The following is a 27,799-nucleotide window of genomic DNA, read 5'->3' as shown; positions in this document are numbered from 1 at the left end:
TGCCATCTAGATGGACCAGGCTAGGCCCATCTCGTCAGCTCTTGGAAACTAGGCAGGGTCAACCCTGGTTCATACTTGGGCAAGAAGATGAAGAAGATATTGGATTTATATCCCGCCCTATACTTTGAATCTCAAAGTCTCAGAGCGGTCACAATCTCCTTTACCTTCTCTCCCCAACCTTCCTCCCTCACAACAGACACCCTGTGAGGTGGGTGGGGCTTAGAGAGCTCCCCCAGAAGCTGCCCTTTCAAGGACAGAGTCTCAGAGCAACCTACAATCTCTTCTACCTTCCTCCCTCACAACAGACACCCTGTGAGGTGGGTGGGGCTGAGAGAGCTCCCCCAGAAGCTGCCCTTTCAAGGACAGAGTCTCAGAGCAACCTACAATCTCTTCTACCTTCCTCCCTCACAACAGACACCCTGTGAGGTGGGTGGGGCTGAGAGAGCTCTCCCAGAAGCTGCCCTTTCAAGGACAGAGTCTCAGAGCAACCTACAATCTCTTCTACCTTCCTCCCTCACAACAGAAACCCTGTGAGGTGAGTGGGGCTGAGAGAGCTCTCCCAGAAGATGCCCTTTCGAGGACAGAGTTCAGAGCAACCTACAATCTCGTCTACCTTCCTCCCTCACAACAGACACCCTGTGAGGTGGGTGGGGCTGAGAGAGCTCTCCCAGAAGCTGCCCTTTCAAGGACAGAGTCTCAGAGCAACCTACAATCTCTTCTACCTTCCTCCCTCACAACAGAAACCCTGTGAGGTGAGTGGGGCTGAGAGAGCTCTCCCAGAAGATGCCCTTTCAAGGACAGAGTTCAGAGCAATCTACAATCTCGTCTACCTTCCTCTCTCACAACAGACACCCTGTGAGGTGGGTGGGGCTGAGAGAGCTCTCCCAGAAGCTGCTTTTTCAAGGTTCAGGGTTGCTACGCAGGCAGTGACAAGCCCCCCTCCGTTCATCTTTAGTCTTGAACAGGCCTCGGATTCAGTGGGAGCTCACAGGAGCACAGCTCCTGAACCTTTCTGAATGTTCCATCTCCCTGAATGTTCCTCCTCCTCCTTCTGAGAGTTCCACCTCCTTGTCCATTGAATAGTAGGTGCAGCTGCAATAACAAGAGCTCCGCCACCTCTTTTTCGACAAAACGACCCCTGGTCTTGAGAACCCTATCTAGAAGGTTGCCGTTCTCTTTTTAGCACTCCTGTCCTATTTGATATATTTTCTGGAAGCTATAAATGTTAATGGAATGTGAGCATGGGATGCAGGGTTTTCGTTTTTTAAAAAAAATAGTAATAAAAATCCCTCTCTCGAGATTAAAAACAGAGAAGTTTGGCAGAGAAGTTTGCACGCAGGAGGGGTTGCGATCGGTAGGTCTTGCCGAGCGGCGAAGGGAGCCCTGCAAAAAACGGCGCACGGTTCAGACCCGTTCCTGTCCCCATCACTGAAATTTACTCCATGAGCTTTGTGGGAAAACGATCGTTGACAAGCGTTCCTAAAAATACCTGGCTAGACTAGCTAGGCTGTTGCTTTGACCTGTTGCCCTGGGGTTGTTGCGTTTCCCAGGACGCTTGCTTATTTTTACTTTTATTTGCTTTTTTTTTTTTAATTCTGCCGCTTCTTGAACAGGCTGAAGGTGCCCAGAGTGGCCAACAGTCAAAAATTAACATCTGCCAAATATTTTTTTAAATTATGTGGGGGGGGGGGGGGGTCTGTATTGCACAGGAAGCAAAGGGATTCCAAAAGGTAGGCAAAGGCCACTGTTACTTAATGGGCCGACCACCAGAAACCAGGTAAAAGAAAAGCCCCCTTGAGAATTAGCCTGAAGGAGCTGAGCTTTCAGAGGAGAGAGAGCTCTTCAAATTTGGTTGCATCGACCAAGAAGGCGGAGTCTGAGTCTGCTTTCCAGAGCTTTTTTTGTAGCGGGAACTCCTTTGCATATTCGGCCCCACATCCCTGATGTAGCCAATCCTCCTGGAGCTTACAGTTGGCCCTGTAAGAAGAGCCCTGTAATCTCTTGAAGGATTGGCTACATCAGGAGGGTGTGGCCTAACATGCAAAGGGGTTCCTGCTACAAAAAAAGCCCTGCTGTAAGAGCATAAGCCAGGGGTGGCCAAACTTGCTTAATGTAAGAGCCACATAGAAAAAAATATCAGATGTTTGAGAGCCGCAAGATGGACAGATGGAAGGACAAATGGAAGGAAGGAGAGGTGGAAAGAAAGCAACTTTAACTTGAAATGCAGTTAAACCGCTGTATGGTCTTGGCGACCATGTTGCAGCTCAGTTTCAGGGTCTTGGCAGTCGTCTTATAGCCTAGGCCATCTTTATGTAGAGCAACAATTCGTTTTTTCAGATCCTCAGAGAGTTCATTGCCATGAGGTGCCATGTGGAACTTCCAGTGACCAGTTATGAGGGAGTGAGAGCGATAATCTGCTCCCCCTTGTACCACTTAGGAGTCACATGACACCAGGGAGAGAAAACAGCTACTTGGGCCCCATTTGGACATTATCACTTAGGGGTGTACTCACTTTTGTTGCCAGCAGTTTAGACATTAATGGCTGTGTGTTGCGTAATTCTGAGGGGACAGCACATTTACACTGTTATACAAGCTGTAGACTCACTACTTTACATTGTAGCCAAGTGTCATTTCTTCAGTGTTGTCACATAAAAAGATATACTTAAATATTTACAAAATGTGAGGGGGTGTACTCACTTCAGTGACGTACTGTATGTGTGAAAGAGCCACATGTGGCTCCCAAGCCGCAGTCTGGCCACCCCTGGCATAAGCGAAGCCATGTTGGATCAGGCCAATGGCCCCTCCAGTCCAACACTCTGTGTCACATAAGAACAGAAGATAAGCCATGTTGGATCAGGCCAGTGGCCCCTCCAGTCCAACACTCTTTTGGTTTCAAAGAATTTTATTGTTATTATAGATAAAATCTGAGGGGAAAACGGAGGGGGGGGGGGAAATGGAAAAGGGGGAAAGGAGAAGGAGGGATGAGAACATATAATATACTTCTTGAAACAATAAATGTCTTCACTCTCTTTCAACCCATAAGTGGTAAACTTCTAGACTAAATGTAAGAATAACATTTCAACTCTTTCAACATTTCAACACCCTTAAACTCTTAAGGAAAAGTCCCATTTTCATTTCTTCTTTATCCATTCATAGAAAGGAGTCCGTCTCTCCAACACTTCTTGCTCAGGTCCAGCACTCTTATATGTTCACCGAGGCTTAGAGAAAATTACTTTCTAACAGCAGCCAAACACTTCTCAAGGAGGACCGATGTGGCATTGATAAGCGAAGGACGCTTGTTTGGCTGTTATTAGGAAGTAATTTTTTCTGAGCCTCAGTTCCGATGTGAAATATGTTTCCACCTATGGAAGAGTGAGGCGACTTGACGAAGGGACAGAAACACGTTTAATGCCTGGGATATGTATTGTCGCATGACTGCTGTTAATTTCAAGGGCTTTGGTCACTTGGAGAATGCATTTTAAAGTTAAAGTTGCTTTCTTTCCACCTCCCTCCTGCCCCCCCATCTGTTTTCCTTCCTTCCTTCCTTCCTTCCTTCCTTCCTTCCTGGACACGCTGGAACAGGTCCAGAGGAGGGCAACAAAGATGGTGAGGGGTCTGGAGACTAAGTCCTATGAGGAAAGGTTGAAGGAGCTGGGCATGTTTATCCTGGAGAGGAGGTGGCTAAGAGGTGATATAATCACCATCTTCAAGTACTTAAAGGGCTGTCATATAGAGCAGTGGTTCCCATTTGCACGGTCGTGACCCTGTACCGGGCCACAGAAGCCTCACTACTGGGTCACAAGAAAAGCCAAAACTAGCCCCGTCCCTAGCAAAACATGACTTCTGCTCTGCTTCCTTCCTTCCCCCATCTCTCTGTTGTGCAGATAAAAGCTAACCTTGAAGACTGACACAGGCTGCAAAGCCTGAGCTCTGTTTGGCTTCCTTCCCCTGTATCTGTGGTGTGTAAAGAAGAGCTGGGCTGCCTCTTCTTCCTTCTTCCTCCCTCTTAGTGTTTGAGAGAAAAGCTGGCATACACTGGCACTTTTAGACTCATGAAGTGTTCTTCTTTCATGTGCCTTGCAATATGTTCTTTTGGGGAGATTTCCCTGGGAGGCCTGGGCGGCAAAGGAGGGTGTGTGTGTGTTTTTCAGCCGGGAGGGGCGGGGAGTGGGCATTCCAGTAGCTTTTTTTTTTACCAAATGACCCCTGGGTAGAATTGTTGCTGGCTGGGGTCATCTGATGGTGAGTAAGGCTCTTTCTTTCTTTCTTTCTTTCTTTCTTTCTTTCTTTCTTTCTTTCTTTCTTTCTTTCTTTCTTTCTTTCTTTCTTTCTTTCTTTCTTTCTTTCTTTCTTTCTTTCCTTCCTTCCTTCCTTCCTTCCTTCCTTCCTTCCTTCCTTCCTTCCTTCCTTCCTTCCTTCCTTCCTTCCTTCCTTCCTTCCTTCCTTCCTTCCTTCCTTCCTTCCTTCCTTCCTTCCTTCCTTCCTCCCTCCCTCCCTCCCTCACCTCCCTCCCTTCCTTCCTTTCTTCCCTCCCTCCTTCCTTCTCTCCCTCCCTCCCTCCCTCCCTCCTTCCTTCCTCCTTCCTTTCTTCCTTCCTCCCTCCTTCCTCGGGGGAAGCGAGCTAGACTGCTGTTCTTTGGAGGGGTTATAGAGTGTTTCGAGCCCGTCCCTGTGGCATCGGTCCCATCGTTGTGGGACCCAGGGGGGCCGGCGCAGCGGCCCGCCGAAGCAGCCTGTCACTAATAACACAGGTCGAGATGCAGGACAGGAACCCGGAAGTGACCGACAGGCTGCTTCAGCGGGCCGCTGCACCGGCCCCCTGGGTCCCACAACGATGGGACCGATGCCACAGGGACGGGCTCGAAACACTCTATAACCCCTCCAAAGAACAGCAGTCTAGCTCGCTTCCCCCGAGCCCTGCCGCCATAAGCCTCAAGGGGGCTCATTTTGCGGCATCTCCCGGCGGGAGGGTGGCACCCGCACGGGACACATATCAAATGAAAGAGGGGGCGCAGGGCTATCAGAAAACAGCCGGCGGAGGGAGTCGGGAGCCCACCCCACTGGGGGATCCACCCCCGAAAGTGATGAAGGTGGCGCAAAAACACAGTGGCCCAAAAACTAGGGGCTATCAGGAGGTCCAGTAGTGGGGCCAGGACACTAGAAGCCCTCCCACTGTTGCCCTCCACCAAGCACCAAAAATACAGAGCATCACTTGCCCCAGACAGAGAGTTCCATCTATACCTTGTGGCTAATAGCCACTGATGGACCTCTGCGCCATATGTTTATCCAATCCCCTCTTGAAGCTGTCTGTGCTTGTTGCTGCTACCACCTCCTGTGGCAGTGAATTCCATGTGTTAATCACCTTTTGAGTGAAGAAGAACTTCTGTTTATCCGTTGCTCAGCAATTTAATTGAGTGTCCATTGAGAAAGGAAGAAAAGTACTTCTTTCTCTACAAGATGTGTACAGTGTCTCTGCTCTAGTGCCCTCCTACAGTGATATTTGGGGGATTTTGGGGGGGGATTTTTGGAGACGTCACAGGAAGTGCTGTGAAGTCACTTCCTGTTTCCAGCAGTGGCATTTGGGGGAAATGATGTCACAGGAAGTGATGTCACTTCCTGCTTCCGGCAGGTGGCGCGGTGGAAATGATGTCACAGGAAGTGATGTCACTTCCTGTTTCCGGCGGTGGCGTGACGTCACCGGAAGTGCCGTCACTGGAAGTGACATCACTTCCTGTTTCCGGTGGCTCGCGCGCACACATCATTCCCCCCCTCGAGGTGTCCCTGGCTGGCCTGCAGATATTATGGCCACCCTACCCTGGACTAAGAGCCCTCTAAGCTCTTGGAGGATTGGCTACATCGGGGTGTGTGGCCTAATATGCAAAGAATCTCCTGCTACAAAATGAGCCCTTTGGGCCCATGCTCACCCAGCATGCTTCCACACTGGAGTGGAGACCGGAACCTGAGTCTCTCCAATCATAGTCCCCCACTTAAGGAAGAAGAAGAGATTGGATTTATGCCCCACCCTTCGCTACCCAAAGGAGTCTCAGAGCGGCTTTCAATCTCCTTTCCCTTCCCCTCCCGACAACAGACAGCCTGTGGGCAACGTTCGCTATAAGTTGCAGAGTCTTGTGAGCAAAAATTCTACTTTGTGAGCTACTGGCATTAAAGTTGTGAGCTGCTGCATCAATTAGTGTGCTCTGGGGTCATCCTTCCTGAGCGAAGACAAAAATGTGTGAGCTGGAGGCTAAAAATCTGTTTGCTAACTCAGCTTAGAGGGAACACTGCCTGTGGGGTAGGTGGGGCTGAGGAGAAAAGCTTTTAAGGTTCCACAAGAACCTCTCTTGTCCTTCTGTGCCTTGCAGGGAGTGGTGCTGAAGAGCTCGATGCTGATCGCCATGTCCGTGTACACGTTCCTCCGCCTCATCGTGGACCACCACGGCTCCCCGCAGCTGCAGGCCCTGCGGCAGAAGGAGGTGGACTTCTGCATTTCTCTGCTCCGGGACCGGGTGAGGAAACCTAGAGCGCTTCTCCCTCTGAAGCATGCATGTCATCTGTGATTAAGTGCATGGACTCTTATCTGGGAGAACCGGGTTTGATTCCCCACTCCTCCACTTGCACCTGCTGGGATGCCTTGGGTCAGCCATAGCTCTGGCAGAGGTTGTCCTCGAAAGGGCAGCTGCTGTGAGAGCTCTCAGCTCCATCCACTTCACAGGGTGTCTGTTGTGGAGGGAGAAAATATAGGAGATTGTGAGGCTCTCAGAGTCTCTGATTCAGAGAGAAGGCGGGGGTATAAATCTGCAATTCTTCTTCTTCTTCTTAAGGGGCTCTCGCTTTTCAGGGGGTCTTTCTTCCTCTGTCCGGATGCCTCCAAACTTCTCCCTTTAAATCTGCTAAATCCCTCCTTTGCGTTGTGCTCTCCGCTCACAGATGGACACCACTCCCGACACCTGCCAAAACCATTGATTCCTGACTACACTTGTATGCTTATCTGTGCATTTATTTATTTATTTTTGTAGATTTATAGTCCGCCTTTCCCATGAAGGGCTCAGGGCGGATTACACACGCAATAAAATGGTTAAAAACGCAATGATCAAATAAGCATATCGTAAGAACATAAGAGAAGCCATGTTGGATCAGGCCAATGGCCCCTCCAGTCCAACACTCTGTGTCACATAAGAACAGAAGAGAAGCCATGTTGGATCAGGCCAGTGGCCCATCCAGTCCAACACTCTGTGTCACATAAGGACATAAGAGAAGCCATATTGGATCAGGCCAGTGGCCCCTCCAGTCCAACACTCTGTCTCACATAAGAACAGAAGAGAAGCCATGTTGGATCAGGCCAGTGGCCCCTCCAGTCCAACACTCTGTGTCACATAAGAACATAAGAGAAGCCCTGTTGGATCAGGCCAGTGGCCCCTCCAGTCCAACACTCTGTCTCACATAAGAACAGAAGAGAAGCCATGTTGGATCAGGCCAATGGCCCATCCAGTCCAACACTCTGTCACATAAGAACATAAGAGAAGCCCTGTTGGATCAGGCCAATGGCCCATCCAGTCCAACACTCTGTCACATAAGAACAGAAGAGAAGCCATGTTGGATCAGGCCAATGGCCCATCCAGTCCAACACTCTGTGTCACATAAGAACAGAAGAGAAGCCATGTTGGATCAGGCCAATGGCCCATCCAGTCCAACACTCTGTCACATAAGAACATAAGAGAAGCCCTGTTGGATCAGGCCGATGGCCCATCCAGTCCAACACTCTGTCACATAAGAACATAAGAGAAGCCCTGTTGGATCAGGCTAATGGCCCATCCAGTCCAACACACTGTGTCACATAAGAACAGAAGAGAAGCCATGTTGGATCAGGCCAATGGCCCATCCAGTCCAACACTCTGTCACATAAGAACATAAGAGAAGCCCTGTTGGATCAGGCCAATGGCCCATCCAGTCCAACACTCTGTCACATAAGAACATAAGAGAAGCCCTGTTGGATCAGGCCAATGGCCCATCCAGTCCAACACTCTGTCACATAAGAACATGAGAAGCCATGTTGAATCAGGCCAATGGCCCATCCAGTCCAACATTCTGTGTCACATAAGAACGTAAGAGAAGCCATGTTGGATCAGGCCAATGGCCCCTCCAGTCCAACACTCTGTGTCACATAAGAACATAAGAGAACATAAGTTGTCCTTGAAAGGGCAGCTGCTGGGAGAGTCCTCTCAGCCCCACCCACCTCACAGGGTGTCTGTTGTGGGGGGAGAAGATATAGGAGATATCTTGGAGTCATAGTGGTGCTTGGGGGGGCACAGTGGAAGGCCTTCTAGCCCTACTGGTGAACCTCTTGATGGCACTTGGGTTTTTTGGCCACTGTGTGACGCAGAGTGTTGGACAGGATGGGCCATTGGCCTGATCCAACATGGCTTCTCTTATGTTCTTAGGAGATTGTAAGCTGCTCTGAGTCTCTGCTTCAGAGAGAAGGGTATAAATCTGCAGTCGTCGTCGTCGTCTTCTAGCCGCCACCACCTCCTGTGGCAGTGAATCCCACATGTTAATCACCCTTTGGGTGAAGAAGTACATAAGAACATAAGGCAGTGGGTTTATTATTGTGCCCGGGGCCAGGGAGCTGTGCGGAGATTCAACTCTCTGTCTGTCCTGGCCACGTCCAGTCTGTGGCTAAGTCCCACAATGGCTCTCCAGCTAAAAGTGGATTGGGGAGGGGTCACCGTTAAGAACATAAGAAGAGCCCTGCTGGATCAGACAAATGGTCCACTAGGCCAGCAAACTGTCTCACACAGTAGATAGATCCCAGTAGGCATCCGTGTTGGAAGCAAATAGAACAAAGCGGTAGACAAGTGCACCTTTAAGACCGACTAAGTTTTATTCAGAATGGAAGCTTTTGGATGCTCTAAGCAGACTTCATCAGACAGAATGGGAATGGCAAGCAGCAGTTCTTAATATAAGTGGGCAGTGTAGAATCATGGGAATGTTTTTGGCAGATTAAAAGGATCACAAACAGGGATCTGTGTGTTGTTAGTGTTAGGACAAAGCAGGGCTGAAACAACACTGGAGGGTGATAAAAAAAGCAGACTGCTGTTGTAGGTGCGAAGTGCCATAAATCTAGGTAACATTCTGACTTTGCTAGTTTAAATAGAGGGCATGGCTTCTCAAGATGTTATAACATACATTATAGTTTGTCATTAGACAAAAGAAAGACATTAAAATACAACTACCTAGATTTATGGCACTTCGCACCTACAACAGCAGTCTGCTTTTTATCACCCTCCAGTGTTGTTTCAGCCCTGCCTTGTCCTAACACTAACAACACACAGGTCCCTGTTTGTGATCCTTTTAATCTGCTAAAAACATTCCCATGATTCTACAGACCCAACTCACTGCCCACTTATATTAAGAATTGCTGCTTGCCATTCCCATTTTGTCTGATGAAGTCTGCTTAAGAGCATCCGAAAGCTTACATTCTGAATAAAACTTAGTTGGTCTTAAAGGTTCACTTGTCTACTGCTTTGTCTCACACAGTGGCCAACAACAGGGCATAAGTAAGGGAAGAGGTCCCTTGGGGTATGGGATCTCTCCTGCATCCTTTTCCAGAGAGAACACCCCCTCCCCACCCCCGGTCTGTGCTTGGTCCTTTTATGCTTTCCTTCCCAGATCCCACCTCCTCTCTGGGCTAGTTTTCCTCCCAAAACTTTCCCACCCAATCAGCGGGACAGAGGGGATCCTGGGAGATGTAGGCTTTCTTTAGTAACTGCCCTGGAGTTCTAGTACTTTGGGGAGGGACGGTGGCTCAGTGGTAGAGCATCTGCTTGGGAAGCAGAAGGTCCCAGGTTCAATCCCCGGCATCTCCAAAAAGGGGTCCAGGCAAATAGGTGTGAAAAACTTCAGCTTGAAACCCTGGAGAGCCGCTGCCAGTCTGAGAAGACAAGACTGACTTTGATGGACCAGAGGTCTGATTCAGTATAAGGCAGCTTCATATGTTCGTATGTACTTTGGGGAAGGGAGAAAAAGCGCCAAGAACTGAGTGGAACTGGCAACCTCGCATTGTCCTGAAATAACCTGTACGAAGAGTGTAACTTTCACATCCCTTCAGTGCCTAGGGGGCAATTACCACAAAGACCCCGGTGGGTAACCGTGTTGGTCTGAAGCAAGAAAACAAAGTTAGATAGCACCTTTTAAGACCAACAAAGTTTTATGCAGGCGAGCTTTTGTATATCTGAAGAGATGCGCTTGACACACAAAAGTTCACCCTGAATAAAACTTCGTTGGTCTTAAAAGGTGACAATAGACTCTAACCTTGTCCTACGAAGACCCTAGCATCCCAGACGGACAGAGCAGACCAGCTCCACATGTTGGCTTCAGTACAGTGAACGTGTGTTGTGGTTAAGGAGCAATGGTGGTAGAAAGCGCTATCAAGTTGCAGCTGACTTATGTGAGCCAGTTTGGTGCAGTGGTTAAGTGCGTGGACTCTTATCTGGGAGAACGTGATTCCCCACTCCCCGGCTTGCAGCTGCTGGAATGGCCCATGGTCAGCCATAGTTCTCGCAGAGCTGTCCTTGAAAGGGCAGCTTCTGGAAGAGCTCTCTCAGCCCCACCCACCCCACGGGGTGTCTGTTGCGGGGGGAGGAAGGTGAACGAGATTGTAAGAAGCTCTGAGACTGAGATTCAGAGCGGAGGGCGGGATATAAATCCAGTATCTTCTCCTCCTCTTCGGCAACCGGCCCCACCGACAGCAAACAGCGCGCACACAGCAGTGGGGAGAGGTTATTTCTGGGATCTGAACACTGCTGCTGAGGCGCTGATAGCAGTGGGAACATCCTGGATATTTGCTTCAATGTGGAAGGTGAAGACCGAGCCTTGCCCCCGCCCCCCCCCCCCCCCAAGCTCTGGTCCCAGAGGAAAAGAAAGAAAGCTGGAGCCTCCAGAATTTATAGCCGGGCTTGTTTGTTTTTACATCAGCAGCCGTTCTTTTAAAAAATAGCAACTGACCTTCTCCCTTGTCATGTCGGCCTCTTTGGAGCTTGCTATCTTCAAAGGGTAATCTGCCTGAGGGCAGACCTTTTCAGCCCTTAGGTGAAGTCGGATGAATCATCCTTGCTTTGCAAGCAATTTTAGGACTGAATGTCCCCCCCCCCCCCCCCTTGTATAGATAGATTTGTTCTGTCCCTGTCCCTCTGCCCAGGGTATAAATCATAACGGTCTCTCCCTTCCTTTTTCTCCCCCTTTCCCCCCCCCCAAAGTTCATGGACTGCGCCGTGATTGGCCGAGATCTGGTGCGACTCTTGCAGAACGTTGCTAGGATACCTGAGTTCGAGCAGCTCTGGAAAGACATCATCCACAACCCGCAGGTGTTGAGCCCTCAGTTTACAGGTATGGAAAGGCAGCCTGCTACACGCAAATGATCTGTTGTGGACTAGTAGCATCAGGAGGCAGCATGATGCCTTACAGGCGGGGCTTTTTTTGTAGCAGGAACTCCTTTGCATATTAGGCCACACGCCCCTGGTTTAGCCAATCCTCCCAAGGGTATCAGACATGCAGTTCAGGAGCTGAATCAGGCCCCCGGAGGGCTCCTGTCAGGCCCGGAGCGACTGGCTGTCGTCTGCTTCCTTCTCCCTCTCTCTTGCTTCCTTCTACATCACAGCTTGCTTTCCCAGGCTGTCTCAATTGCACAGCAGAGCTACTGAGCCAAGCCTCTTCCTTCTATTGGCTGAGGCTCCCCCCCCCAGTCCCCTGGGGAAGGAAGGAAAGAACCAGAGCTCCCTATGCCCAGTTCCCTGGATCCCATGGGAGAAATACAAAGAAGCATCTTCAAAACCAATGAGTGCTAACATTTTAAGCATGCTTTAAGTTTTTAAAAAATGTGTGTGTGTTGGTCTGTGTTCTTTATAAAAATTATATCTCCGCTACCTAATCTTAAATAGACACACACATAGCCCAGCTTAATATTGCTCGACGCAAGCCGACATGGCCCAACAAGGTCTCGTTTATTTTAGATCTGGCCCTCATAACGTATGAGTTCGACACCCCTGGCTTACAGGGCTCTTAGAACAGGGCCTACCATAAGCTCCGGGAGGATTGGATGCATCTCCTCTTCTTCTTCCTCCTCTGCTTCTTCCTCTCCTTCCTCTTCCTCCTCTGCTTCCTCCACCTGTGCTTCTTCCTCTCCTTCCTCTTCCTCCTCTGCTTCCTCTTTCTAAGAGAACATAAGAACATAAGAGAAGCCATGTTGCATCAGGCCAGTGGCCCATCCAGTCCAACAATCTGTGTCACAGAAGAACATAAGAGAAGCCATGTTGCATCAGGCCAGTGGCCCATCCAGTCCAGCACTCTGTCACACAAGAACAGAAGAGAAGCCATGTTGGATCAGGCCAGTGGCCCATCCAGTCCAGCACTCTGTCACACAAGAACAGAAGAGAAGCCATGTTGGATCAGGCCAGTGGCCCATCCAGTCCAACACTCTGAGTCACACAAGAACAGAAGAGAAGCCATGTTGGATCAGGCCAGTGGCCCATCCAGTCCAACACTCTGTCACACAAGAACAGAAGAGAAGCCATGTTGGATCAGGCCAGTGGCCCATCCAGTCCACCACTCTGTCACACAAGAACAGAAGAGAAGCCATGTTGGATCAGGCCAGTGGCCCATCCAGTCCAACACTCTGTCACACAAGAACAGAAAAGAAGCCATGTTGGATCAGGCCAGTGGCCCATCCAGTCCAGCACTCTGTCGCACAAGAACAGAAGAGAAGCCATGTTGGATCAGGCCAGTGGCCCATCCAGTCCAGCACTCTGTCACATAAGAACAGAAGAGAAGCCATGTTGGATCAGGCCAGTGCCCCATCCAGTCCAACACTCTGTCACACAAGAACAGAAGAGAAGCCATGTTGGATCAGGCCAGTGGCCCATCCAGTCCAACACTCTGTCACATAAGAACATAAGAGAAGCCATGTTGGATCAGGCCAGTGGCCCATCCAGTCCAACACTCTGTGTCACATAAGAACATAAGAGAAGCCATGTTGGATCAGGCCAATGGCCCCTCCAGTCCAACACTCTGTGTCACATAAGAAGAGAAGCCATGTTGGATCAGGCCAATGGCCCATCCAGTCCAACACTCTGTGTCACACAAGAGCCAAAAAAAAAACCCAGGTACCATCAGGAGGTTCACAAGTGGATCTAGAAGCCCTTCCACTTTGCGCCCCACACCCCAAGCACCAAGAATACAGAGCATCAGAGTCAGAAGAATTCAAAGCGTTTTGAATGTATCAAAGCGATAAAGTGTTATTATTAATACAGCTTTAAAGCCATAAAACTTTGATTCTACATGCACAGAATCCCGGTAATGAGTAGTGCTTCTTCAAATGATATATTTATTTGGGACTTTTATTCCCAGTCTTTCTTTTGAGCAGATACATGTTTGCAATACATCTAAAACATTCATGAGAAGATAAAACGATCGACCCTCACTAGTCTGAACCAACAGGGCTCTTCTCATGCTCTTCTGAGGCATTCTTCTGAGGTGAAGGCCTTGGTCTCTCACCCCTGTTGTTGGGCCTCCAGAGGAACTGACTGAGGCCACTGTGTGAGACAGGATGCTGGACTAGATGGACCCTCACTGGTCTGATCCAGCAGGGCTCTTCTGATGTTCTTATGAGGGGAAGGCCTCGGCCTCTCTGCCTTGTTGTTGGCCCTCCAGAGGAACTGGTTGAGGTCACTGTGTGAGACCGGATGCTGGACTAGATGGACCCTCACTGGTCTGATCCCGCAGGGCTCTTCTGATGTTCTTATGAGGGGAAGGCCTCGGCCTCTCTGCCCTGTTGTTGGCCCTCCAGAGGAACTGGTTGAGGCCACTGTGTGAGGCAGGATGCTGGACTTGATGGACCCTCACTGATCTGATCCAGCAGGGCTCTTCTGGTGTCTTATGAGGGGAAGGCCTCGGCGTCTCTGCTCTGTTATTGGTCATCCAGTCCAACTTAACTGGCTGGCCACTGTGTGAGGAAAGATGCTGAACTAGAGGGACCACTGCTTATGATCCCTCCAGCAGGCTTGGTGTAGTGGTTAAGTGCATGGACTCTTACCTGGTAGAACTGGGTTTGATTTCCCACTCCTCTACATGCACCTGCTGATGTGACCTTGAGTCAGCCACAAGTTCTCACAGAACTGTTCCTCTCAAGAGCAGTTTCTGTTAGAGCTCTCTCAGCTCCACCTACCTCACAGGGTGTCTGTTGTGGGGAAGGGAAATGAAAAGAGATTGTAAGCCACTCTGAGACTCCTTTGGGAAGTGGAGGGCGGAGTATAAATCCAATCTGCTCCTTATCATCATGCTTTTATGAAATTGCCAGATGCTTTTCAGTAAGAGTCAGTTTGGTATAGAGGTTAAGTGTGCGGACTCTTACCTGGGAGAACCAGGTTTGATTCCCCACTCCTCCACTTGCAGCTGCTGGCATGGCCTTGGGTCAACCATAGCTCTCATAGGAGTTGTCCTTGAAAGGGCAGTTTCTGGGAAAGCGCTCTCAGCCCCACCTACCTCACAGGGTGTCTGTTGTGGGGGGAGGGAGGTAAAAGGAGATTGTGACCTCCCTGAGACTCTGAAATTCAGAGCAGAGGGCAGGATATATATCCAATTATTACTTCTTCTTGTTCTTCTTTGTCTTCAATCCCGTTCAGCAATTTCATGCCACCTCTGCCTTCCAATCCACTTTGTGTTTATTTTGAGTTCTGGCTGCATAGAAAAAGAAGAAGATGAAGATATTGGATTTATATCCCGCCCTCCACTCCGAAGACTCTCACAGCGGCTCACAATCTCCTTTACCTTCCTCCCCCACAACAGGCACCCTGTGAGGTGGGTGGGGCTGAGAGGGCTCTCACAACAGCTGCCCTTTCAAAGACAACCTCTGCCAGAGCTATGGCTGACCCAAGGCCATGCTAGCAGGTGCAAGTGGAGGAGTGGGGAATCAAACCCGGTTCTCCCAGATAAGAGTCCGTGCACTTAACCACTACACCAAACTGGCTCTCAGGCTTCTGGAATTCTGGCCCAGCTAGTGGATCACTTTTTTGTCAGGGAGGGGGGGGAAGAGGGAGGGTGCCCCCCACAACAGACACCCTGTGAGGTGGGTGGGGCTGAGAGAGCTCTTACAGCAGCTGCCCCTTTCAGGGACAACTTCTAGGAGAGCGATGGCTGACCCAAGGCCATTCCAGCAGCTGCAGGTGGAGGAGTGGGGAATCAAACCCGGTTCTCCCAGATAAAAGTCCGCACACTTAACCACTACACCAAAATGGCTCTCCACTTTTTTGTGTGTGCAGTGTTGGACAGGTGATGGATTTTTTTACACGGCTCCTGCAGCTGCCTTCGAGTAGGAAGGGACGAATGGAGCTGCCTGACCCAACTCCCTGGGCCTTTCCTTCCTCCTTGTCCTCTTCTTAGCTGTGCCAGGGCTTGTCCCATGCTCCATCGCAGGCAGGGAGAAAGACGCCACCATCCTGAATTTTATGCTCGGCGCTCTCCCAGGCGAGAGCTCTCCTCCCATCGCCCAAGCTTGGTGGGAGGCCTCTTTCGTAACCACGCTCTCTGTGGGTGGGCGAATGCGAGAACAAGTATAGTAGAATATCTTAAATGATTCATTCCTGCCCAAGGCCAATGTATTGTTAGAAACACTTAACAGCCCTTCGGGGAGAGATTCCCCCCCCCCAACCTCCACCGGCCTCATTCAGCAGACACTTACAATTCAGAGGACTTTTTGGGTTCCGTTCAATCCCGCTGCAAACTCTCTGTTTCAGCAGGAGCCAGCGTGGTGCTGTGGCGGTTCAAACAGGGCTCCCCGACATGTGCCTGTGGATGCCTTGGTGACCCCAACGTCTTTTCTGGCACCCACCAAGTTTTGTTTTAAAGAGGATCATAGAATCGTAAGAGTTGGAAGGGACCTCCGGGGTCATCTAGTCCAACCCCCTGCACAATGCAGGAAACTCACAGACGCCTCCCCCTAAATTCACAGGATCCTCATTGCTGTCAAATGGCCATCTAGCCTCTGTTTAAAAACCTCCAAGGAAGGAGAAGATGATGATGATATTGGATTTATATCCTGCCCTCCACCCTTACTACAAGCCCTTAGGGCAGGTTAAGCTGTGAGAGAACCAGTGGCCCAAAATCACCCCGGAAGAAGAAGATAAGAAGACACTGGATTTGTATCCTGACCTTCACTCTGAATCTCACGAGTCTCAGAGCAGCTCACAATCTCCTTTATCTTCCTCCCCCACAACAGACACTGGTCTGGGACCCTGCAAGGGGAGGCAGCCTTGGGAGTGAGGCCATGTTGCTTCTTTAGTTTGGGCTGATTCTGCCTCACTCCGCGGCCCAGTTGCTAGCAGGCCACGGCCCAGTACTGGTCCACGGCCTGGTGGTTGGGGACCCCTGCTCCAAGAGCTTACAGGGCTCTTTGTACAGGGCCTACTGTAAGCTCCAGGAGGATTGGCTGCATCACGGGTGTGTGGCCTAATATGCAAAGGAGCTCCTGCTAGAATTCCTATCCCTGTTAGGCCACACCCCCTGATGTAGCCAATCCTCCTGGAGCTTACAGGGCTCTTAGCACAGGGCCTCCTGTAAGCTCCAGGAGGATTGGCTGCATCAGGGATGTGTGGTCTAATATGCAAAGGAGTTCCTGCTACAAAAAAAGCCCCGGTTAACACAATAGCATTTTCGTGACGCTTGGGATTATTCAGCTTGGTGTAGTGGTTCAGTGCACAGACTCTTATCTGGGAGAACCGGGTTTGAGTCCCCACTCCTCCACCTACACCTGCTGAAATGGCCTTGGGTCAGCCATAGCTCTCACCAGAGTTGTCCTTGAAAGGGCAGCTTCTGGGGGAGCTCTCTCAGCCCCGCCTACCTCACAAGGGGTCTGTTGTGGGGGAAGAAGGTAAAGAAGATTGTGAGCCACTCTGAGACCGTCCTTGAAAGGGCAGCTTCTGGGAGAGCTGTCTCAGCCCCATGTACCTGGTTGTGGGAGGGGACAGGAAAGGAGATTGTAAGGTGAGAGAGAGGAGGGTTTTTAGGGCAGGAAAAGAAAAAGGAAGGGCTGTTGCCGCTTGCCTTCTCCAAGCAGGCGAGGGGCTCTGTGTTGCTGGGCTTTCCTTTGCCAGACGCTTCCAGGAGTTTGAGGGCACCGCAACAAATGAAGAAGATCCAAGTTCTTCTCAGCTCTGAAAGCCCTGTAGCGAAATCCCCAAAGAAACTCTTGCCGTTTTGAATACAGAATTTTAGATGGCCTGTAGGCGGATTCGGTGTGCGTATGCTGTACTTTAGTTTTTAAAAATTCAGCCCCGGTGGAGGACTCAGAGAAGCTGGATTCTTCAATATGTATAAGCTGCACAAATTAACATCCGATCTTGCTTAATTTATTCCGATTTTACCGGTTGCGGGTCAGGGCAGGGAGCGCCGCTCAATAGACCCACGCAGAGACATCTACATATCCTGGGCAATCTTATTCAGCCACCTCTCCGGCTTCTTGTGGTTTCAGCAAATGTTGGGCCCATGCTTCCACGTCTGTTTGCACAGCCATGCAAATACAGTAAGCAGAAATAAATATTTTCTCCATAGAGTGCAGGAGGCTCACGGTATTTGAATGCACTGAGCAAGGCATGGAAACTGGGCAAGCAGAGATTGGCAGTCTAAACAGACGGAGCCGGCAACTTTTATTTATTCCCGTCATTAATCCGTTAGCCATATTGCCCTCAAACAAGGCATGGGGGAAATAGACTAGGCGGGCAATCATGGCAAAGAATACAGGGTCGATAACCTGTGTATGCAGGAGTGAGTCTACCCAGGAATCCTCTCGAAATAACAAGGAGATTATGAAACTAAAACAAGGTTTTTTTTATTAAGAAAATGGTTCAGGCACACAAGAAAAATAAATCATACAGCAATCACAAAGTCCTAGGGAAATAGAGGGGGAATTGGATAGGGAAACAGAGAAGGGGAAACGTACAGGGTTATACTTCACCTCTCGACGATGCAGAAGGACCATCCTCTAGCGAAGACGCAAGGGGAAGAGGAAGCGAGAGACTTATTTCTCCGTGATGGGCCCAATACTGATCAGGTATTTGGCGGTGGCTCAGACAGCAAGGTAGGGGTACCTGTACCCCACTTTTCCTTCCAGTGGGGACTCAAAGAAACTTACGTTGCCCCCCATTTTATCCTCACAACAGCCCAGTGAGGTAGGTTAGGCAGAGGGTGTGTGACTGGCGCAAGGTCACCCAGCAAGCTTCCACAGCAGCTTGGGGATTCAAACCTGGCATCTCCCAGTCCTTAGTCCAGCAGTCTAACCACTGCATCACGCTAGCTGCTGAGTGCAGTGGCAGATAAGGCTAATGCAGTCTCAACAGAAGCACAACGTTCCATTTGCAAGATGTCATAGTCAGGGCTTCTTTGCATATTAGGCCACCCCCCCCCTCCTCCGATGCAGCCAATCCTCCTGGAGCTTCCAGGGCTTTTCTTCCAGGGCCTGCTGTAAGCTCCAGGAGGATCGGCTGCATCAGGAGGGCGTGGCCTAATATGCAAAGGAGTTCCTCCTACCAAAAAAGCCCTGGTCATAGTCCCACTGGGCCCCTGGAGTACTATGTGACATTTTGGAGGCCTTTCCCATTCACCAGCCAAGATTCCCGCTGTCCAGCAGCCTCACAGCCGAGCGTCAATGCTTCTTGAAGGCGTGGCTTTGACGGCCTCCGGGTTTTTTGCTGTTTCTTCCCTCCCACAGGCTTGTTGCAGCTCTTGCAGTCCCGGACCTCTCGCAAGTTCCTGGCCTTCCGCCTCACGCCGGATATGGAGACCAAGCTGCTCTTCATGACCTCTCGGGTAAGTCTGGCCTACCTGCTCTATTCAGGTAGAATAGAGCAGGTAGGCAAAGGCAGAATGGAGTGAAATGCAGGCAGGGCTAGCTCTAGATTCAGGGGTAGGGAACAGCGGCTCTCCAGATGGTTTTTTTTTTTTGCCTGTAACTCCCATCAGCCCCAGCCATTGGCCATGCTGGCTGGGGCTGATGGGAGTCGTAGGCAAAAAAACATCTGGAGAGTCACTGTTCCCTACCCCTGCATCATCTGGCACCCTAGGCAAAGCTAACTTCTGGTGCTTCCCCCGCCCCCTCCCGGACTGATAAGGTCACTGAGTCATGGAGGGGTGTGCCCCATTTGTGACCCTTAGAAGGTGGTGCCCTAGGTGATCACCTAGTTTGCTTAGTGACAGGGCCAGCCCTGAACGCAGGGCAGCCTGGTGGCTTTCTGGCCAGTGTCCTGCGATCTGGCGAAGAACAAGTTAAGCTAGGAAGGGAGATTTGAGGCCAGCAGCGTCTGAAGGGTCAAGAAGATTTGGAGGCTTTCGAGAGTCAAAGGCCCTTGGGAACTTTGTGGTTGGTTTTGTTTTTTAAAATGTGTGTGTGCCCCTGCAAGTCACAGCGACATCTGGTGACTGACCCCTACTGGGGGCCTGGAGGATATTCGGAGAGGTGGCTGAATAGAGCCTGCCTCTGTCATCCTGACTGCTGGTCTCCCATCCAAGCACTTGCCAGAGTCACCCCTGCTTAGCTTCTGAGACCGGACTTGCTTGGGCTGTCCAGGCGGAGTCTAAAATCTCGTGCGTCTGTCAGGTGCCACTTGGCTTGAATCTCACTCTTCTATATAGGGTTGCCAAGTCCGGTTCAAGAAATATCTGGGGACTTTGGGGGGTGGAGCCAGGAGTCTTTGGGGGTGGAGCCAGAAACAAGGGTGTGACAAGCATCATTGAACTCCAAAGGGAATTCTGGCCATCACAGTTAAAGGGACCGCACATCTTTTTAAATGTCTTCCCTCCGTTGGAAATAATGACGGATAAGGGCACCTACTTTGGGGGCTCATAGAATTGTACCCCCTGGTCCAATCTTCTTGAAACTTGGGGGGTATTTTGGGGAGAGGAACTGGATGCTATGCTGTGAATCTGGTGCCACTACCTAACCCCACCCCCCCTGAGCCCCAGATCAATTCTCCATTATTTTCTATGGGAATCAATCTCCATAGGGAATCATGGAGTGCCCAGCAGACATTTCCTTCCCCCCACCCCCGGCTTTCTGATGCTGCTGAAGCGGGGAGGGGGGGGCTCCAAACCGGGGGATCCCCTGCCCCCGCCTGGGGATTGGCAACCCTACATCTACAGCAGGCCGACTTGGCTACCCACCTGAAGCTAGAAAGGTCTCTTCACTGGTGTTGCTTGACCCCCCTTGGGAGGAACTGGACCCCACCCTGATGCACAGGGGTTGTTTTGGCCCTTTGGTTGATACCACGTGGGAGGCAGTTCTTCCACCTGGGTAGCAGGGTAGTAAATATCCCTTCTGAGCCTGCCCTCCAGAGGCCCAGAGCCTGCTCCTCCTTCCCTTCCCAAGCCAGCATGGCCCAGCTGAACAGAGTGTGTCTTGCCCTCCCACTTCTACCGTGCTCACTGCTTCCCTCCCTCCCTCCCTCCTCCTCCTAGGTGCGCTTTGGCCAGCAGAAGAGGTACCAGGACTGGTTCCAGCGGCAGTACCTGTCCACCCCGGACAGCCAGTCCCTGCGCTGCGACCTCATCCGCTACATCTGCGGGGTGGTCCACCCGTCCAACGAGGTGCTGAGCTCCGACATCCTGCCTCGCTGGGCCATCATCGGCTGGCTGCTCACCACCTGCACGGTAAGGGGTTGTGGAGAGCCAGGTGCTCCTTTTATGGTTGGTGGGCTGAAGGTTTCCTTCAGGGGGTTTAACTAGTTTAAGAATCACAGAAGGGGCCGTAGAGGCCATCTAGTCCAGCCCCCTGCTCAAGGCAGGATCAGCATAAGAACATAAGAGATACCATATTGGATCAGGCCAGTGGCCCATCCAGTCCAACACTCTGTATCACACATAAGAACAGAAGAGAAGCCATGTTAAGAACATAAGAACATAAGAGAAGCCATGTTAGATCAGGCCAATGGCCCATCCAGTCCAACATTCTGTGTCACACAGCGGCCAAATATATATATATATATACACACACATACACACTGTGGCTAATAGCCACTGATGGACCTCTGCTCCATATTTTTATCTAACCCCCTCTTGAAGGTGGCCATGCTTGTGGCTGCCACCACCTCCTGTGGCAGTGAATTCCACATGTTAATCACCCTTTGGGTGAAGAAGTACTTCCTTTTATCGGTTTTAACCTGTCTGCTCAGCAATTTCATTGAATGCCCACGAGTTCTCGTATTGTGAGAAAGGGAGAAAAGTACTTCTTTCTCTACTTTCTCCATCCCATGCATTATCTTGTAAACCTCTATCATGTCACCCCTCAGTCGACGTTTCTCCAAGCTAAAGAGCCCTAAGTGTTTCAACCTTTCTTCATAAGGAAGGTGTTCCAGCCCTTTAATCATTCTAGTTGCCCTTTTCTGAACTTTCTCCAATGCTATAATATCCTTTTTGAGGTGCGGCGACCAGAACTGCACACAGTACTCCAAATGAGACCGCACCATCGATTTATACAGGGGCATTATGATACTGGCTGATTTGTTTTCAATTCCCTTCCTAATAATTCCCAGCATGGCGTTGGCCTTTTTTATTGCAAACGCACACTGCCTTGACATTTTCAGTGAATTATCTACCACGACCCCAAGATCTCTCTCTTGGTCCGTCTCTGCCAGTTCACACCCCATCAACTTGTATTTGTAGCTGGGATTCTTGGCCCCAATGTGCATTACTTTGCACTTGGCCACACTGAACCGCATCTGCCACGTTGACGCCCACTCACCCAGCCTCAACAGATCCCTTTGGAGTTCCTCACAATCCTCTCTGGTTCTCACCACCCTGAACAATTTAGTGTCATCCGCAAATTTGGCCACTTCACTGCTCACTCCCAACTCTAAATCATTTATGAACAAGTTAAAGAGCATGGGACCCAGTACCGAGCCCTGTGGCACCCCACTGCTTACCGTCCTCCACTGCGAAGACTGCCCATTTATACTCACTCTCTGTTGTTGGATCAGGCCAATGGCCCATCCAGTCCAACACTCTGTCTCACGCAGTGGCCAAAGCCCGAGGGCCCTCAGGAGGTCCGCCAGCAGAGCCAAAACACCAGAAGCCCTCCCACTGAAGAAGCAGAAGAAGAAGACTTGGGATTTATATTCCGCCCTCCACTCAGAGTCTCAGAGCAACTCATAATCTCCTTTATCTTCTCCCACATCAGACACCCTGCGAGGTAGGTGGGACTGAGAGAGCTGTCTCAGAAGCTGCCCTTTCAAGAAAAAGCCCTGTGAGAACTATGGCTGACCCAAGGCCATTCCAGCAGCTGTAAGTGGAGGAGTGGGGAATCAAACTCGTTTCTCCCAGATAAGAGTCCGCGCACTTCACCACTACACCAAACTGACTCTCACCAAACAGTTGCCCCCCAAGCATCACTGCCCCATAAAGTTCCAATAATAGCCACTGATGGATCTCTGCTCCATATTTTTATCCAATCCCCTCTTGAAGCTGCTAAATTCTTGTAGCCGCCACCACCTCCTGAATTCCACATGTTAATCACCCTTTGGGTGAAGAAGTACTTCCTTTTATCCTGACAAGGGTTCGTCCAGCCGCTGATATTGAGAGGGAACTCACCACCTCCTGAAGCCTCCTTGCCCAGTTCCGCAAGTCCTGTCAGACTACACTTTTCCAGCTCGTCTTTAGTTGATCCTGAAATGCCAGTATAGCAGGGGTGGCCAATGGTAGCTCTCCAGATGTTTTTTTGCCTACAACTCCCATCAGCCCCAGCCAGCATGGCCAATGGCTGGGGTTGATGGGAGTTGTAAGCAAAAAACCATCTGGGGAGCTACTGTTGGCCATCCCTGCAGTATAGTATTAGGAAGAATAACCAATAGATATTGAACAACACTGGAACCGAAAGGATACAATGATATTAGCACCATATTGTTTTAATTAACGGCTGACTTGTTAAAATTGTTTAAACGTAATTTCCTGCTGAATTGTTATTGTGATCTTTGGTTGTGAGCCGCCCTGAGCCTGCTTCAGCGGGGAGGGCGGGATATAAATCTAACAAGCTTTGCTCAACTGGGTGCAAAGGTTTGTGCCAAAGGGGCTGCACTACTGATTCACCGAGACACGTGAACATAAGTTCATCAGCCCTAATGAATGGGACCAGTGGTCCATCTAGTCCAGCATCCTGTCTCATACAGTGGCCTCAACCAGTTCCTCTGGAGGGCTAACAACAGGGCAGAGAGGCCGAGGCCTCCCCCTCATAAGAACATCAGAAGAGCCCTGCTGGCTCAGACCAGGGAGGGGTCCATAGAGTCCAGATCCTGTCTCACACAGTGGCCTCAACCAGTTCCTCTGGAGGGCCAACAACAGGGCAGATAGGCCGAGGCCTTCCCCTCAGAAGAACATCAGAAGAGCCCTGCTGGATCAGACCAGGGAGGGTCCATTTAGTCCAGCATCCTGTCTCATAGAGCGACCAGCCAGTTCCTTTGGAGAACCAGCAACAGTGCAAAGAGACCTTATCCTCATAAGAACATTAGAAGAGCCCTGCTGGATCAGACCAGTGAGAGTCCATCTCATCCAGCATCCTGTCTCATACAATGGCCTCAACCAAGTCCTCTGAAGGGCCAAGAACAGGGCAGAGAGGCTGAGGCCTTCCCCTCATAAGAGCATCAGAAGAGCCCTGCTGGATCAGCCCAGTGAGGGTCCATCTGGTCCAGCATCCTGCCTCATACAGTGGTCTCAACCAGTTCATCTGGAGGGCCAACCACAGAGTAGAGAGACTGAGTGAGGCTCCATCTAGTCCAGCATCCTGTCTCACAGAGCGACCAGCCAATTCCTTTGGAGGGCCAGCAACTGTGCAAAGAGACCTTATCTTTATAAGAACATCAGAAGAGCCCTGCTGGATCAGACCAGTGAGAGTCCATCTCATCCAGCATCCTGTCTCACACAGTGGCCTCAACCAAGTCCTCTGAAGGGCCAAGAACAGGGCAGAGAAGCTGAGGCCTTCCCATCATAAGAACATTACAAGAGCCCTGCTGGATCAGACCAGTCCATCTAGTCCAGGATCCTGTCTCACACAGTAGCCTCAACCAGTTCCTCTGGAGGGCCAAGAACAGGGCAGAGAAGCTGAGGCCTTCCTGCCATAAGAACATTACAAGACTGCGGGGTGACATGATAGAGGTTTACAAGATTATGCGTGGGATAGAGAAGGCCGAGAAAGAAGCATTTTTCTCCCTTTTTCACAACACAAGAACTCATGGATAATGAAATTGCTGAGCAGTTGGGTTGGAACAGGAAAAGGAAGTACTTCTTCACCCAAAGGGTGATTATCACACAGAATTCATTGCCACAGGAGGTGGCGGCGGCTATAAGCATAGACAGCTTCAAGAAGGAATTGGATAAGCATACGGGGGTACAGTGGGAAAGGCTTCTAGTGTCCTGGCCCTACTGGTGGACCTCCTGATGGCACTTGGGGTTTTTTGGGGCACTGTGTGACACAGAATGTTGGACTGGATGGGCCATTGGCCTGATCCAACATGGCTTCTCTTATGTTCTTATGTGCCCCCGCCCAAGCACCAAGAATACAGAGCATCACTGCTCCAGACAGAAAGTTCCATCAATACGTTGTGGCTAATAGCTACTGAGAGACCTCTGCTCCAGATGTTGATCCAATCCCCAATGCAAAAAAACGCATTCAGCTTCTCAGCCGTTTCCCTATCATCCTTCACAAATCTTTTTACTCCTTGGTCATCCAAGGGCCCCACCGCCTCCCTGGCTGGCTTCCTGCTTCTAATGTATTTGAAGAAATTTTTATTGTCGGCCTTTCTGTTCTTTGCGAATGAGCCTCTCTACCCTTCTCTGCCCCGCTCGGATGCCCAGAGTCTTGAGTAAAGAGTTCATGTGCTAGCCGCAAGGCATCCCGTCTATTAATTTAGAAACCCATTTTATAAAACGAGCTCTGAGCCAGGCCACGAGGGAGTTAACCTGTTAGGAGCACAGCTCGGCTACCGAGACGAAAGCCTGCAATTTGCATCCGTCTGGTGAGAACAGCAGAGCCAGAAGGGGGGGGGACCCGGGAATTGGGGCTTGCGAGGTCTGAGGAACAGGTCTGAGGAACGCAGGCCTCTTTTCACAGAACTGGTTTGGGGGAGGGAGCTGTCTCAGGCACAGTTGCAGGGAGCCTCTTTCATTTGGGAACCTTCTCATTCAGAAGCAGCCAAAGTCTGAATCCCAGAGCCAGGAGAGAGCATCAGGGGAAGGCCTCGGACTCTCTGCCCTGTTGTTGGCCCTCCAGAGGAACTGGTTGAGGCTACTGTGTGAGACAGGATGCTGGACTAGATGGACCTTCACTGGTCTGATTCAGCAGGAGTCTTCTGATGTTCTTCTGAGGGGAAGGCCTCGGCCTCTCTGCCCTGTTATTGGCCCTCCAGAGGAACTGGTTGAGGCCATTGTGTAAGGCAGGATGCTGGACTAGATGGACCCTCACTGGTCTGATAACAGCAGAGCTTATTCTTATGAAGGCCTCAGCCTCTCTGCCCTGTTGTTAGCCCTCCAGAGGAACTGGCTGAGGCCACTGTGTGAGGCAGGAGGTTGGACTAGATGGACCCTCACTGGTCTGATCCAGCAGGGTTTTTCTGATGTTCTTATGAGGGGAAGGCCTTGGCCTCTCTGCCCTGTGGTTGGCCCTCCAGAGGAACTGGTTGAGGCCACTGTGTGAGGCAGGAGGCTGGACTAGATGGACCTTCACTGGTCTGATCCAGCAGGGCTCTTCTGATGTTCTTCTGAGGGGAAGGCATCGGCCTCTCTGCCCTGTTGTTGGCCCTCCAGAGGAACTGGTTGAGGCCTCTGCGTGAGGCAGGAGGCGGGACTAGATGGACCCTCACTGGTCTGATCCAGCAGGGCTCTTCTGATGTTCTTCTGAGGGGAAGGCCTCGGCCTCTCTGCCCTGTTGTTGGCGCTCCAGAGGAACTGGTTGAGGCCACTGTGTGAGACAGGAGGCTGGACTAGATGGACCCTCACTGGTCTGATCCAGCAGGGCTCTTCTGATGTTCTTATGAGGGGAAGGCCTCGGCCTCTCTGCCCTGTTGTTGGCCCTCCAGAGGAACTGGTTGAGGCCACTGTGTGAGACAGGAGGCTGGACTAGATGGACCCTCACTGGTCTGATCCAGCAGGGCTCTTCTGATGTTCTTATGAGGGGAAGGCCTCGGCCTCTCTGCCCTGCTGTTGGCCCTCCAGAGGAACTGGTTGGCCACTGTGTGAGACAGGAGGCTGGACTAGATGGACCCTCACTGGTCTGATCCAGCAGGGCTCTTCTGATGTTCTTATGAGGGGAAGGCCTCGGCCTCTCTGCCCTGTTGTTGGCCCTCCAGAGGAATTGGTTGCCCATGGGGGGGATGCTTTGCTCTCAGTTCAAAAAACTGTCTCCACAAAAGGCCATTCATTCCCAAGGCGCAACAGCTGGAGCAGAGACTCTCTGTGTCATTTCCTTTCCCCTCCCCCAATTAGCATTCCTGGCATCTCCTGTTCTTGGCTGCTAATTACCAACAGCATCCTGACTCATTAAGGCCCAGAGTCTGGCTTGACTCTCCAGTAACGCAGTCACATTTTCTTTGGCGTTACTGGACAGGATCAAGGTGGAAAGATGAGAGGGGCTGGCGTGGCCAGAGGGGGGACGTGGCAGCAGCAAATTTGTCACGCACTTTTTGGACAGCATCAATGTAATGTCGCTTGCTCGCAGGTGCTGCGGCAGGGGTGGCCAAACTTGCTTAACATAAGAGCCACACAGAATAAATGTCAGTTGTTTGAGAGCTGCAACAGGAAGGAAGGCAGGACATAAGAGAAGCCATGTTGGATTAGGCCAATGGCCCCTCCAGTCCAACACTCTGTGTCACACAGTGGCAAAAAACTCCAGGTGCCATCAGAAGGTCCATCAGTGAAGCCAGGACACTAGAAGCCCTCTCACTGTTGCCACCCCCAAGCACTAAGAAAACAGAGCATCACTGCCCCAGACAGAGAGTTAGTGTCTTAAGAACATAAGAGAAGTCATGTTGGATCAGGCCAATGGCCCCTCCAGTCCAACACTCTGTGTCACACAGTGGCCATAAGAACATAAGAGAAGCCATGTTGGATCAGGCCAATGGCCCATCCAGTCCAACACTCTGTGTCACACAGTGGCCAAAATACCCAAGTGCCATCAGGAGGTCCACCAGTGAGGCTAGAAGCCCTCCCACTATGCCCCACCCAAGCACCAAGAATACAGAGCATCACTACCCCAGACAGAGAGTTAGTGTCTTAAGAACATAAGAGAAGTCATGTTGGATCAGGCCAATGGCCTCTCCAGTCCAACACTCTGTGTCACACGGCGGCCAAAAAAACCCAGGTGCCATCAGAAGGTCCATCAGTGGGGCCAGGACACTAGAAGCCCTCCCACTGTTGCCCCCCCCCCAAACGCCAAGATGGGAGGAGGGAAATATGGAAAGAAAGCAAATTTAATTTTAAATGCATTCTCCAAGGTCCTGGCTGGCTTGGCTTGGAGAAGTGATTTAAAAGAAAAATGCTTTCTCCAAGCCAGCCGATGAGACGGTTGAGTCTTCAAGAGCTACACAATACGTGTGAAAGAGCCACGTGTGGCTTCTGAGCCACAGTTTGGCCACCCCTGCGCTACGGCATGCTTCTGGAAGCACTCCAAAGCACGGTGCTTTCCAAATGATGGAGCGCTCCTCCTTTACATCCCCTCAGGCTTCTTTTCTCCCCTTCTTTGCAATAAGCAGAAACCGGGTCCCTCCACCTTTCGCCTTCTTGC

At 50.7% G+C, this 27,799-nt stretch overlaps 1 protein-coding gene across 2 annotated transcripts in view; it reads left to right on the top strand.

Annotated features, from left to right (window-relative positions):
* The window catches only part of INTS3 (integrator complex subunit 3), a 222,075-nt gene that overhangs the window by 99,336 nt on the left and 94,940 nt on the right, over window positions 1-27,799 (top strand). Inside the window, exons 8-11 of one of the 2 annotated variants that reach the window (XM_060255779.1) lie at window positions 6,367-6,506; window positions 11,253-11,382; window positions 18,752-18,849; window positions 20,494-20,685. In XM_060255779.1, the coding sequence (XP_060111762.1) occupies window positions 6,367-6,506; window positions 11,253-11,382; window positions 18,752-18,849; window positions 20,494-20,685 (560 nt within the window). The remainder of the gene's footprint in view (window positions 1-6,366; window positions 6,507-11,252; window positions 11,383-18,751; window positions 18,850-20,493; window positions 20,686-27,799) is intronic. The other variant, XM_060255771.1, reaches the window with a different exon arrangement.

The sequence above is a fragment of the Heteronotia binoei genome, chromosome 1 (assembly GCF_032191835.1).
Source record: "Heteronotia binoei isolate CCM8104 ecotype False Entrance Well chromosome 1, APGP_CSIRO_Hbin_v1, whole genome shotgun sequence".
NCBI lineage: Eukaryota > Metazoa > Chordata > Lepidosauria > Squamata > Gekkonidae > Heteronotia > Heteronotia binoei.
The sequence above is the reverse complement of the archived record's forward strand: the minus strand, read 5'-3'. Positions and strand labels throughout refer to the sequence as shown.